The following is a 14,704-nucleotide window of genomic DNA, read 5'->3' as shown; positions in this document are numbered from 1 at the left end:
TATAGAAGCGCAAATATTATTATTAGGAAGGTTTACAATGTATTTAATGTCCATGATATCGTTGAAGCCCAGTAAAGCAACTAGCAGGTAATATTATCTCAGATAAGATACCATGAATCGTTATTTATGTTTCATCACTATCACGATGCTTCCAGATCATCCCAAGAAAGAGCACTTTATACGACAAACCAACAAGTTGGACCGAACTACCATTCATCACCTTCCCATAATTCTTCCACGTTACCATACCGTGCCAACTACACTATCTACAACTCTTAATCTCGTCCCCAATCAACCTACTCTTCAAGCACGCTGTATTTGCCAGAGCGACTAATGATTTGCTTTGCAAGATATCAAAAATCGATATCTCGCTCTGTGCCACGGTCGAGAACCAATTGCGCAATTCGACCGCAACAAGAGAGTCAACGCCGTACTGTGCCATGGAAGCAGCCTTGTCGACCTGGTCCGGCGGGGTCCCGAACATGCGGGAAAGCTTGACAACGATGGAATTGCAGACAGCTTCCACCACGGCTTCCCAGGACGCCTTCTTGTCCCTGAGCGTGTCAGCCAAATTGAGATCATCTCCACTGGCGCCGCCGCTGGCCTGGCCTCCCGTGCTGGCGACAAGTTGCGTCAGGCCTTTAAAGCGAGGGTCCAGTTTCCAAGGAAAAGCATCATCGCTACCGTCGTCGGTCGAGACGCCGATGAGGACTTGGCACGAGCTGCTCTCGCGGACGGGGTTCAGGATGGCGTTCTCGATCAGGGCAAGCAAGTCATCCTGCTGCACGAGGCTGTACCCCTGCCGCTGGAACCGCTCGACTAGACCCTCCGTCTCGGCCACGTAGCCGACTGAGCGGACCATGCCGAGATCGAGAGACACGGCAGCGAGGCCATTGGAAGCGCGGTGCCTTGCCAACGCGTCCTGAAATGTGCTGGCGGATGCGTAATTGGCCTGGCTCGAGTTGCCGGCCTCGCCGGTGAGGGACGACAGTATGATGAAGAAGTCCAGTTTTGAGGACGCAAACTGATGATGCAGGTTCCACGTGCCTTGGACCTTTGGCCGGATGGCGGTGATGAAGTCCTGGTGGGACATGTGTTCGACAATCGAGTCCTGATACACGGTGCTAATTAGCAAGGATATTGCTTGGTCGCCGCAAATCAAAAGCATACCTGGAGAACCATGGCTCCTTGAATAACACCCTTGACTGGCGGCATCGTTTTTGAGGCAGTGTCAATAGCTTCTGCCAGACTTTGGGCGTTGGATATATCGACGTTCAGCGCCAGCATGTTCGTTCCCATCGAACGCATCTCATCCAAGAAAGAAACGTTGGCGTGCGACTCGGCATGTCTTGACAACACAAGGATGTTCTTCGCCCCCCGTTCTACTAACCTGCGGACGATGCATCTCCCAAGACCGCCTGCGCCGCCGGCGACTGCATAGGTTGCTTGAGACGAAAGCCGGAGAGTTCGTTTTCGCGCCTGCCAACTTTGTCAGTATTGCGTAATCATCGAGCGGAAATTGTCCGTACCTTAACTAGGTCATTTGCAAGGGGCACAACGACGAGCTTGCCCAGGTGGTTCCCGGCTTGCATCGTCCTCAAAGCTGTATCTAACTCAGACATTGGGAACGCCGTTATGGGTGCAATGGGCCTCATGCTTCCCTTTTGGAAACCATCCACCACAGCGGTCAAGGCATGGGAAACAACATCGCCTCTGAGCTCACTGAGCATGATCGAGTCGACAGCGAAAAAGGATGTCGCTCGGGTGAACGCAGACATCTGAAGCCTGTTATTCCGCTCAGAATCCTGCGTGCCAATCTCGACAAACCGGCCAAGAGGGGCGATGCAGCTCCACGTCTCGTGGAGCAACTGCCCAGTGAGGGAGTTGAGAATGACGTCAACGCCCTTTCCACCGGTCATTTCCATAATGGCCGGCGCAAACGAGGAGTCACTCCTCGAGAGGACGTGGTCTCGAGGAATACCGTACACCCTCTCGACGACCTCACGCTCCTGACCGGACGCAACCGTGGCAAAGACTTCCGCGCGAACCAGCTTCGCCATCATGACGGCAGCCTGGCCCACGTCTCCAGCGGCGCAATGAATCAGCACCTTCTCACCCTGCCGCAGTCCAGCCAGCGTGTTGACGGCATGGTACGCGGTGACGAACGCGAGCGGCACGGCGGCGGCGACCTCGAAGGTCATGGCATCGGGGATCCTCGCGACGCCCGTCCAGTGGACGCGCACGCGGTTCGCCCAGCGGTGGCCTCGCAGCAGCGCACACACCCGATCGCCGACCGAGAGGTCGCCTGTCGGTACGTCCGGTCCAAGCCTCGAGATGACGCCGCTGCATTCGAATCCCATGGCACTGTGCTGCTGCTCCGGCTGGCCGGTGGTCGCCATGATGACGTCTCGCGCATTGACACCGAACGCACGCGGCTCGATTTCGACAAAGTTGCCGAGCAGCGGCTTCTCTGCGTCTGGGTCGTCGCAGAACACGAGACTGTCGAGCGTACCGGAGGTCAGGCGGAGTTCGCGGCCGGGCTGGTAAAAGGGCTGCAGCTCCGCAGAGTCGTGGGATAGTGCTTCGGTCTCGGTCTGGTCGCGGCATACTCTGGGGATCAAGATTGAGTCTCCTCTGGCGGCATATTCAAAGTCGATGGAGCTTGGATTGCACGAGGGGTCGAAAGCCTCTCTCAGAACCGTCGTGATGGCGCTGGCATCTTGCTCAGACCACATGTGCTGACTGTGTTCGAGGTCGAGGGAGATGTACTGCTTGCCGCGGTCCTCACACCTCAACGTGCGTAGAAAACCCGTGGCCAATGCTGACATGGGGTTTGAGCATTCGATTGCTCCTCCACGAGACACCCACAACAGCCCTTTGGCTTTGGTCGCGAGCCGCTTCACTTGTGCAAAAACGTCTTCAGAAGGTTGCAGAAGGACTGATAGGTCTGGACTGTCCACAAATACGCAAATCTTGCCCTCTGGCTGCGCAACATCTAGACTGTCAATGGCTGGCTCGATGTATGCGGTCGCCTTGATCGTGCCCTGGAGCTTATGCAACCACGCTTGAGGCGGAGCGTTTTCCTGGCAAAAAGTAATGAGAATTTCCGGGAACTGGGCTGGCGCATTGTCTGGCAGTGCGGTTGCCATGAGAGTGCTCAAGACGTAGTTTTCGTCGTCTTCGCAGTCTCTGAGTTGCACGTCAAGTCCGCTGAAGCCGGTCCGCCGCAGAACTTTGTCCCAGAGATCAACCGTCAGAGATGGACTATGCTTACGCTCCGGCTCTTCGCCTACATAAATCAAGGTCAGTCAGAATCATGCGTCGGGGACGGTCCTACGTACTCAGCCACCATCCGGGGAGCACTCCAAAAATCAGTTGTACGTCAAGGACGTCATGCGTCATCTCCACCATTACAAGCTTTCCACCGGGCCTCAGAAGACTTCGAACATGGCGCATGGTCCGGTCCATATTTTTCGTAGCATGCAGAACCTGGCAGGCGACGACGAGGTCGTACGAGCCCTTCTCGAACCCCTGGTCCGCGGGGTCGTCCTCGACATCGAACTTCCGAAACCGGATGGCGCCGTCGTCACCCCAAGCGCCGAACCTGCTCCTCGCCTGTTCAAAGAAGCCAGAGGATATGTCGGTGAAATCATATTGCGAGAATCGCCGCGCTGTTCCTGTGTCGCCGCCGCCCAAGGCTTCCAGCACGATCTGCGTGCAGCCGCCCGTCCCGGCGCCGATTTCCAGCACCCGAGCGCGGGGGTTCTTGTGCGCGAACAAGTCGACTAGGTGCCGCACTTGGGCGTAGCACCGGTCCATGCGGAGCGCGCTCTTGTAGTAGCGGTGGAGCAGGTGATCTTTGAGCATCAGCTCCAACGGGGCAATTTTCTGGCCGAGGATGGCGTTGAGGTTGCGCCCGACGACACAGGCCATCTCGCCGTCGACGCTCGTGGATGCCACTTTCTCGAACAGCCTCGCCCTCTCCGCCTTGGTCACGTTCAGCCATGTGGCGGCCTGTGGATGCTGAGATATCTGGAGCTTCATCCACTCGAAGAAGGTTTTGTGATACCACAACATGCCTCCCACATCAGCGTCGGCGATAGATGCGACTGCGTCATGGAAGAAGTAGAAGCACGCCTGCTTCAGTTCCTGGACGTGTGCTATTTCGGCGGGATCCGGACTGGCCTTCAGCCTCTCCATCAATCCCCGGGCTGACGTCAGCGACAGTTCCTCTTCCCACTTGATCGTCAAGCATCCGTTATGCTGTTCCGCTTGCTCTATAGCTCCCTCGATAGCTTGGCAGAAGAGACCCTCGATTTCGAGCACCGTTGAACCGGCGCCGCCTTCTCTCTGAACAGCAATGTTGACGTGGAACCCGCGACGGTCCGCCTTTCCGATCCTAGTGTGCGCGGTGAAGAGGTCTGTAGCTTTGCTTCCAATGTCTGTCGACACCAACATTCTCTTTATGGACCGGGGCATGGCGGGAGATCTCTGGCTTCTCGGAAGAGCCGAGTAAGCAGCTACAAAGACGGAGTCCAGAGTGGTGGGATGCAGCAAATGTTCGTGCTGGAAATTGGCCGGCATCGAGGCCGCTGTATCGGCCACGGAGAACGTCGTTGCAGACCTGCCTTCGCCGGACATGATTTTCTTCAGATTCCTGAAGACGGGGCCGTGGTAGATGCCCATCGACTGCAGAAACTCGAACATATCATCGGGCTTGCTCTCTACAGTGTAGTCGGCGCCAGGAGCCACCACGCCCATCCAATTCTCACCGTCAGAGAGGACTGCCGAGACGAGGCCCTTGCAGTGCTCCGTCCAAACGCCGTCGCCGTCGGTGGAGCAGATGGAAAACGGCCGCCAGCCCTCGAGGCCGAGCGCTTTGCCATCGCTCTCATGGAAATGGAGCTGCACCTCCACGCCGTCGGACGTGTCTGGGATGACCAGCGCCGCCATAATGTCGACGTCGCGCAGGCTGAAGCAGCGAACCGCGCCCTGACTGACCTGGCGCATAGCCTCGATGGCCATGACAACCATCCCCGCTCCAGGATACACGATATCCGACTGCACCCTGTGGTCCCGCACCCAAGGGAGATCGGATGTGCGGATTATGTGTCGCCATGTGCGGTTGGACGGGCTCAATCCGGGAACTGTGGAGCCTAGGAGATCGTGGGCCGGCTTCTTCCGCATCCTGTGTTCTTTGTTGATGCGAGGCTCGCACCAGTGCCGGGTCCGATGGTTCCAGGGGTATGTCGGGAGGTCGGGGATGATGCTGGGCTGGACGGATGCGCGAGGGAAGTTGACGGCGTTCAAATCGACGTGGTAACCCTTCGCTATCAGAGAGACGGCGAGGGCGTGCATACTATTCACGGCGTCCTCCTTTCGGCTGAGGCATGAACTGTAGCTCACACCTAGGTCTTTCAGCTCTGGAAGCTGGAGGCACTGCCGGATGGGTCCTGCCAAAGCTCCGTGAGGCCCGATTTCGATGACCATGTCGATCTGTTTCTCGCCCGTCGACGGGTCGAGGCAGATGCTCCGAAATGCATCCAAGAACTCGACTGGTTGCAGGACGTTGCGAACCCAGTGCTCGGGACCCATCTTCGAAGCATCAGTGATTCTGCCGCCCGTGGCGGGCGACGAGTACAAGACGTTGTCCTTGAAGGTTTGCTTCGTTCCAATGGATTCGGGGAGAGCCTTTCGATAATCGGCCGCCACAGCGTTCATGTGATGTGAGTGGTAGGCAACTCGAATGTTCAGCACTCGAGCGAACACCTTTTCCTCGGTCAGCTGTTGCTCCAACTCAGCTATAGCAGCCTGGTCCCCAGAGACTGTGACGCTGGAGGGGCTGTTGACACAGGCCACAACAACCTTCCCACTTCTGAGCTTGGACAGGTAGGGCTCGGCTTCTCCGCGGCCAAGGCCGACGGCCATCATGGAGCCACGATGGTGTGCCTTGGTCCACAGCGCGTCAAGCAACTGCCCTCGTGCGTAGTGCACAATTGACATTGCTTCCTGCAGGCTAAGTACTCCTGCGGCATAGGCAGCCGCAACCTCGCCGTTGGAGTGACTTGTTATCGCCATCGGCTTGATGCCCCAGCTGCGCAACAGCCGGGTAAGAGCAATCTGCACAGCAGTGCAGAGCGGGGGGCTCACATCCGCCTCGTCGATGCGGCTCTCCTTTTCATCCTTTGTCAATTCGTCTGTGCTCCAGTCAGTCTTCAGCGGCAATGCCTCATGTGCCTTCTACTGACCCAGCAAGGACCAGGGACAACCCATCTGCCTCAAGTACTGGTCCGCTTCGCATAGCGTATCCGTGAAGACGGTATAAACGCCAATGAGCTCTCTTCCCATCGCATACCACTGCGCTCCTTGGCCTGTGAACACGAAGCACAGCCTTGGTTGTGCGGTTGATCTAGTAGGAATCAGCTTTGCGGTATCCAGGCTGGCAAGTAGCTGTTCTCTGCTCCGGCTCGCGACTGCAACGACCCATGGAAACCTGGATCGACCTTCACTCAGCGTGTAGGCGAGACGGTCGAGGAGCTGTCCATTGTCCGAGTTGGACTGGGCCACGAACTCCTTCAGGTTCTCGACCATTGTCTGGACTACGGCCTCGTCCTTCGCACTTAAGACGAATATACGAGACCCTGGCTCCCGTCCGCTGTTCAACCCGTTGGGAAGGGCGAAACCGTTGGTGGAAACGTCAGAAGACGAATCAGTAGTCTCGTGAGATACCTTCGGAATTGGATGTTCACTTAGGATATCTGTGGATGAGCGCTTATTCTCAGTGCCGTTTGTCATTTTCGAACCGTTTCTCAGCACATCTACCCCATGAGAACCATTCGTAACTCTGTTGAGGCCTTTGGTGTGTTCGTGGGCATCTGGCTGCCAGGCTTCGATGATTGCATGGGCGTTGGAGCCGCCATAGCCAAAGCTATTGATCGAGGCACGCCTAATACCGCTTGTCGGCCACGGCTCCAAGCCACGGGGTACCTGTTCATGATGTCAACCGCTGAGTCCAAATCATCTGGTGTAGAAGCAGCGTACCTTGAGGTTCCAGGCGTCGAAAGATATCTTCTCGTTACCCTTCTCAAAATTGATGCTCGGCGGGATGTATCCCTTTTCCAACGCCAGAACAACCTTGATGATTGAGGCAATCGCACTGGTAGTCTCCGTGTGTCCGACATTTGTCTTAACGGAGCCGATGTAGAGTGGACGGTCAGCCGGCCTGTCCTTGCCCATGACAGCGTACAAAGCACCTGCCTCGACAGGATCCCCGGCTTGAGTCCCCGTGCCGTGAGCCTCGACATAGACAGTATCAGCAGGGTTGAGGCCGGCGTTCTTGTAGCAACGGCGTATCAGGTCCTCCTGGGCGTCTTGGCTGGGCGAAGTGATGGTTTGAGTCTTTCCGTCCTGGTTCAGAGCGGTTTGACGTACCACCGCCCTGATTGGGTCGCCATCTTGTAAGGCATCTTGCAAACGCTTGACGATGATGGTTCCAACCCCCTCGCCGCGGCCGTATCCTGAAGCTCGGCTGTCGAAGGCGTATGATTTGCCGTTTGGACTCAGGAATCTGTTGGAAACACCACTTAGCACTACGCTGTCGATGGGAATGGAGTTCATTACCCCAAACTTGACATGAGCACGAAGATGTCAGGATTGAACATGACATTTGCGCAAGCAATGATGGCCATCTTGGCTTCTCCAGATCTTAGGCTGTGGCACGCCTGGTGCAACGCTACTAGCCCCGTAGAGCACGCCGTATCCACTGTCATGCTGGGGCCGCAGAGGTCGTAGAAGTGCGAGATTCGGTTGGACATCATGGTAGGGCCATTGCCGATGAAGACGGAACGCGGGAAAGTGTCAGGGTCACGCATCAGACTGTCCGTGTAGTCCTTGAAAAAGGCACCTGCAAATACAGCTGACTGAGACCCTGCCACATTTTTCAACGTTATGCCCGCTGGAAACGTCAGACTTTTGGAAATCGAACTGAGGCCGGTTGACACACGTACCGCTCTCCAAAGCCTCGTAGACGGATTCAAGTAGCATGCGGCACTGCGGATCCATTGTCTGTTGATGGACACTATTAGCGGAGGACCAACCTATGTATGCTGTCGTCTCTTACCGCAGCAACTTCCGGGGTCAGGTTGAAGAATGTTGCATCAAAAAGACCTATATCTTCTTTGAGAAAATGGCCGCCAGTCACATTGGACTTCGCCAGTAATTATTAGCCTGCCTCTTGATTGAAGAACGTAATACAAACTGTGGTCCTTTTGCTGCCGCTGGGGTGATGGAAGGCCTCCTTGTTGAACCTGTCGTCAGGTATCTCTGACCACGCGCTCCGACCTTCTGCACAAAGTTTCCACAGCCTTTCCGGACTAGTGGCATCACCAGGAAGCCTGCAGCTCATTCCAATAATGGCGATTGGCATGTCTGCATCCTCGCAGCTGCCATTTTCGAGACGGCACGTCGGGTCTGCACGGACATGGCGGTGACATTGATCAGAAGCTGTATCCAAAGACATGATGGGTTGTGTGTTGGGTTTTTCACGTAAGATGGGGTTTTCCTCGTTGGGTTCACAAAGTTGTAAAGAGATAGGCGATAGTAGCTGAAACTGGACCATTTATACTAAAGATATATCCAGATCCTCTAACCAACATTAGACATTTAGAGCAGTTGCCTGTATGAGGCATATTCCGATAAGATTATTCTGTTACGCAGTCTTGATTTACTTATTATAGATTCTAAGCTATTGTAAGCCCAGATAGGTTGTATACGCGGAAACGGCGAAGCATTGCGGAGCTTTTCTGCATTCGTTTCTCTGAATTGGAACTCTGTATGGCGCAATCCCGCGACAGTAGCGCGATATGAAGCTTCCTTCTCTTGTATTGCATTTTCCACTTTGTCTAAAGCGGGTCAACGCAGTTTGTGGCAAATAATTCAGAAAAATGAGCCGGGGCTACAGCAAGCATGCGTGCTCGGGGCACTTCTTCGCACCGTACAAACTTAGTTGATAGGTGAGTATTTCGGCGGATCCAATGGTGCAGTAGAGGTGTGGCTGAGAGGTGCACAAGTGATTGCCCTTTAAGGAAAGTCTCCGTCGCAGACTTTCCTGGTCCGGCTGGTCCGGAGTACTAAATGAACTAGCTCCACCACTCACGAAAACGACAAGCCACAGCTCACTACCGACATCACACAGCTTCAGAAATCAAGCCATCCGAGCTCAAATAACCCGAACCTTCGGAATCGTGGCTCAAACTGAACAATTTTTTCTAACTCCCGCATCAAACTCGGCCCGTCCATGGTTGCCACGCAGCTGAATACATCCCGACATGCAGACAGCATCGCGCACTGAGCCGTATCCTCGGCCTCAGTGGCGGATATTGACGTCGCATCCAGGCCACGCTCGTCGCTAAGCTGGCATGGGAGGCGATATCATTCGAAGACTCGGCCGGAATATTCCTGCGCGCCTGCAACGTCATCATTGGTAAGTACAGCTAGGAGCTAACGAAGGTGACTTCTTCCGGCAGTACATTAGCGAATGCGAAACCCTCTTCCCCTAGGAGCCCGTCATGCACGAGAAGGGTACGTAAAGTGGACTCAGATACCGGCCGCTCGAAGGCTTCGTGTACGCTGTCTCGCCGTTCAACTTCACCGCGCTAGGTGCCACCATGATACCTTTCTCAGCGTTCTGGTCTATCATAGAAACTATGAAAGAATCCAATGCAGCGGGGGCTTACAGCTGTCTGGAGAAAATTTGGAGTGCAATCGCTCCTTGGACATCCGTTTCAAAGACCGCCATGAAGTGTGCACAAGAACAATTGGATCGGTATTTGACTTTCTGCTCACCCTCGCTCTTCATAATCAGAAAGGATTTGCTGACAAGAAGGATTACTCCAAATATAACGCCGAAAGAAGCTACTTCAACCATACATCCTTGAACTTTCGTTCAGCTTTAGCCCACTGTTTCAAAACGATCAGACCAACAGCAACGCGCTGCGCGAAATCGCCTTTCCAACAAATAAGCATGACGTTAACAACTGGAACTGGCAGAAGTGGCGTATCTTCGCAGTCAAAGTACGTCATCTCACGGTATTGTTCCTTTGGTATCTCCCAGTAGAACCAACTTGGGGGATTGAGTCTCTTGAAGTGAATTTCGGGACGCGGAACTTGATAGCTGGAGATCGAAAGCGCAATGAACTCCATAGACAGATTATGAGAGGCCACTGCTTGGATATGATGCAGCCTTGGATTTAGGGAGACATAGCCAATTGTAAGACCTTCGGAATCCTTGATCCAGTAGGAGTCGACATAGAAGAAAGCAGACTGGGCTCTTGTAAAAAGGACTCCGTCCGACTGCAGGCTTTTTTTAGGGCTGATTTCTGGGATTTCATCGTAGGCGTTGATGTACTTCGGCCACTTTTCGGCGAACCTCTCCCTCAACCTCTCAAAGTTTTCTTCCATTGGAATATAGCATTCGATCTCTGCTTCAAAGCATCGCTCTCTAATTGCCAGAGCAAAGTTGAGCTGTGGATCTTCAGGAGGAACCCAAATTCGCCACGCAGCTCCCTGGTATCTCCATAGACCTGATTCATTCGTGGCATTTATGGCTGTCGGGCGAATCTCTAACTTATCCTGTTTGTAAATGATCCATTTGACCAGAGTGATTGTGAAGTGATCAAATCCCACGAAATGAACCGGCCATTCTAACGATGCCCAGGACCAGCTGGGGGTCGTGCGTTTGCAGAAACGGAGGTATCGGTCCTTGCCACTGCAAGAGTTGCTGTCGAGGAGGTTAATAAAGTTGCCATTGTCTCGATTCTCCATGTTGGCTTGATGCGTTTCATCGGGCTTGGAGTTTTTTCGACCATCATGCTCGCAACTTTCACAATCTAGGCATGAGAACTCATTGCAGGTCCAGAGCAGCCCTTGGTCGAATTCAAGTTCCGGGATGCCAAAATGGAATGAATGTTCATGTCCGTAGAGAGCGTGCGCGACTCCTTCGAAAGCATCGTAAATGTCGTCATCATAGCTAAGCTTTCGGGATGTATAGTGTTGGATGTGCCGGCTGTAGTCTTCAAAAAGAGTATTTGAATACATGTGAACATCCGTGAAGAAGTTGTACCACTTGCGCTGAGAGGAGTCTATTCCGCGGATCCTCGATTCGCACCAAAAGAAGGCACCCGCAGGTGTTAGAAACAACCGCTTCCTTGCCAAGACAGCCTCCTGGTATGTCCAGGCCCGGCTATTCCAAACTGACTCTGTTACAAAACGCATGGCCGGTGGCGCATCTGTAACTTCAACGTCCTTGAAGCTGAATCGTTTTCGCTCTTGTAGTTTCTCTCTCACTCCCAGGATTCCACTTTCCACGCTTGCTCCTGAGCAGGCGATAATCGTGAAATCAGATGCAGTGAAAATGGCGGCCATTGAACTAATTTGAGAGTGTTTGTTCTCCTCGTCGTCCTGAACAATGCAGTATCGATCAACCCAAAGATACTTCTTATTAAGATACTTGCACACGCTGATAGCATCTTCAATGGTCCTTGGTAGCTCTCCGAGGCCTGTAGAGCTTAAACCTTTGATATTTTCGCAGGTAGCTCGTTCGACGTACGATGGTGAGGCTGGTCGGCTACCCCAGACGTAACTGAGCGCCACAAACTCACAGTCCGGTTTTTGAACAACACGTCGGCTATCCACATCGATGACTCTGAATCCAAGTGGCAAGGAGGGTTTCGCGCCTACAAGACAATCTTCGTCCCGGGAATTGCAATGTGAGAGCCACTCGTGGACAATGTTCCATTCAATGAATCCTTCGGACTCAGCCAGGGGCCCTTCCTCTTCTAGAACTCTTCAGCGTGGACTTTCCTCCAATTAGGCATCTAAGATACGTACCTGCAATGCACTTTGCGCATACATCTCGCAGAAACTTCTGGTGTATTTCGGTGACATTGATAGCCACACTGCTATTCTCGTAGAGGACCATGAGAAGAGACCAATGAGCATGCCCTGTTTGTCGCGCATCGTTCGTCATGCGAAAATTAAGCTTCAATTGTGCGGAAGACAAATCGGCGGTCTGACCAGGCTTAGGCAGCAGGGGACGGAGAGCATTAGCTAGGAATTGGCAGAATTCGCAATCTTTCCGCTTCAAAATATCGATAGGCGAATTGAGAAGGATTTTGAAATAGTCGCAAGGTATATTTGGGGGTAGACACATCAGAAGGTGGGGCAATCGGAGATGCTGGCAGAACTTGCAAAGCGGTACGCCAGCCGAGGAGCAAGATAGACATTCCTCGTGAAAAAGTGTATATTGGAGCTTGGCCGACTGGCTACTGTCCGCACTGTGGTCGGTGTATTCCGGAGAGCAGAAGGCACATTCCTGATACTATTAGCGGAGTGTTTTCAAAAAGGTAAAGAGATGACTAGAGAGGAGATCGATCAAGTGGATTCGAGTGTACCTGGACTGAATCATGACTTTCTGTCAAATCAGGGTCTAATAGTTCCTCTTGAGGTCCAGCCACAGCGAAGTCTCCGAGATGAGCTCTTCCGCGCCGCAGAAGCTTCCTGACCACGAGCTCATGACATTTCCGCCTGAAAGAGGCCACCTTTAACGAAATGCTAGATTCCATCATTGAAGTCGGCACGAGTAAACGTGTTAGCCAGAGCGTGGGTATCAAGGGATTGCATGGCGATTCCAAAAGTAGACATGCTCTGGATATTGTTAAATGTTTGCTGGCACTGCGGAATTCGGAATGTTGCGTATGTGTCAACTCGCCTCACGTCCTACACGAGCTTACAAGGCTACGTGGCGCCGTGCGTGTCGAACAACGCATCTCCTCCACACCTATGCTTGTTTCATTGCCTGTGGGGCGATAACGCGCCCACGATGACGATTATGCAGCTGCATTTGTTAGGGCAGCCATATGGTCGATTGGCCAGCCGCAGTGCGCCTTGAGACCAATCTGCGCTGCAGGGGGCTGCTGGTTACCTAGCGAGTGAATCAACGAAAACAGAAGCTGAGATGTCAGCGGAGCCTGGCAGGCAGCAGCTGCTGCGCCAAAGATCCGACCAGTATGAGCGCTCACTAGTGACTGCAAGATGACGAGGCTGATTGGGCTGAACTCTGAGCATTGTGCCGCTACTACTACTACTTTAAGAACGGTGCTTTGCTACGTGTCGTAGCCTTAGAGAACTGTGAAGTGGGGTGCGCTGCACCCGATGGAGCGACATCTTACCACCCATCAGAAACTGCCTTGCAAAGCGCGGTATGTACCGCTCGCCTCATCTATGCATATACAGCAATCCTGAATCAGATATCTCTATCTTCGCTACTAAGTGTTACGCTAATATCTACAATTGCCTATAGTAGGTGCTGAAATATCCAAGCCGTCGTGACTAATTTCCATCAGTGTCTAAGCTCGACGTTTAAATGCGGTACTGAATTGGATGATATGGATGTGGCTGAGGCGGTCGGGAAGCATGACGCGAGACAGCCGCTCTATAGCCACAGCGCGACGATTGTCGAAGGTAGGGTGAGAGTAAAGAAGGTTGGCGGCCTTGGCGTAGCTGGGCTGCGGGTCAGAGAGGGCTTTGATGCGGGGCGGCACACTCACATGCAGCGACAGGTGAGAAGAGCTAGTGGGCTGCGCTCATCGTCGTAGATATGGCCCGTGATGAGGCAGCCTCAGTCTGTTAAATCCGCGTTCCAATAGCCATGTCTGAATCCAAGCTTGTCGGTACCGCACTTGATGCAGCTGGTGTACTTGAGGATGCCATCGGCCGGCTCGACATGCAGAACCTCGTCTTTAAAGACATAGCTGAAGATGAGGCAGCGCAGCACGGATGGCAGTTGAGAGAAGAGTGGTGATTGAAGTTGGTCGCAGGCGTGGCTCAGATAGATCGAGGGCGACGAGGTCAAGCGAGGTCCCGGCGGCGGCGGGTGGACCGATGGGACGACACCTACTAATATCTTTGGACTCCACCGCACGGTTTAAATCTGCAAAGAAACCAGCAAGGGCAGCAAAGGCAAAAGAGGTTGGCAAGGAATGTGTGAACGCAGTCCATGCACGACATGGTGGTGGGTGGTAAAGTAGAGGGTGGTTGGGTCGCAGCAGTGCTGCCTAAAAGCAAGACGTGGCGGGCCGAGAAATGACCGATGGGGGCGACAACCTAGTGCGTCTAACTAGAGAGAAAAGATATACTATAAAATACTCTTCAAACAAATAAGGATTTCGGTTTATCTAAAGTTTAAAATTAGTCTAATGTCAGGCAGCCGGCAAGGTGAGCTGAATAATCTCAATTTGGGACTATGAAAAAAGGTGCTACGAGAAGGGTGAAGAGGCTCGAGAGATCGAGCCTCTTAACCACCGGGTCTTGGCGTTGGTGCCTCAGGCATCCACCCAGGAACCGTTACATCTAATTAGTAACAAAGTGGATATCTAACTCATCGCGTTGTCACGTAATCTCGGTTCCTTATAACCCGGATCCTGTTTCTTTGTGGGGCAGCCTTCCGACTTTGTTATCTAAAGATATATGGCTTACAAACCGCCACGGCTCTACGGATGCCGAGAGTTCCGTGCATACAGAAAAGGGTGGTCCTTACAAGACATATATGTACCTATAATCACACGGTAGCGAAGACACAAATTACTACCTCCACTTCGTCATCTTTCATCGTCACAGCCAGTACTACTTGAGCTCCATTCATACCACC

At 53.3% G+C, this 14,704-nt stretch overlaps 1 protein-coding gene across 1 annotated transcript; it reads right to left on the bottom strand.

Annotated features, from left to right (window-relative positions):
- Window positions 1–262: 262 nt before the first annotated feature.
- LTHEOB_2222 (Polyketide synthase) lies at window positions 263–8,043 on the bottom strand (the record flags this gene model as incomplete). Its single annotated transcript, XM_035511011.1, has 8 exons — window positions 263–1,111; window positions 1,171–1,479; window positions 1,530–3,289; window positions 3,342–6,197; window positions 6,249–6,987; window positions 7,042–7,567; window positions 7,621–7,954; window positions 8,007–8,043. 8 exons carry the CDS (start codon window positions 8,041–8,043, stop codon window positions 263–265), a joined length of 7,410 nt encoding a protein of 2,469 aa, XP_035365162.1.
- Between the last annotated feature and the right edge of the window lie 6,661 nt (window positions 8,044–14,704).

The sequence above is a fragment of the Lasiodiplodia theobromae genome (genome assembly GCF_012971845.1).
Source record: "Lasiodiplodia theobromae strain AM2As chromosome Unknown scaffold_5, whole genome shotgun sequence".
Taxonomy (NCBI): Eukaryota; Fungi; Ascomycota; class Dothideomycetes; order Botryosphaeriales; family Botryosphaeriaceae; genus Lasiodiplodia; species Lasiodiplodia theobromae.
This window is presented reverse-complemented; position numbering and strand designations above follow the sequence as displayed.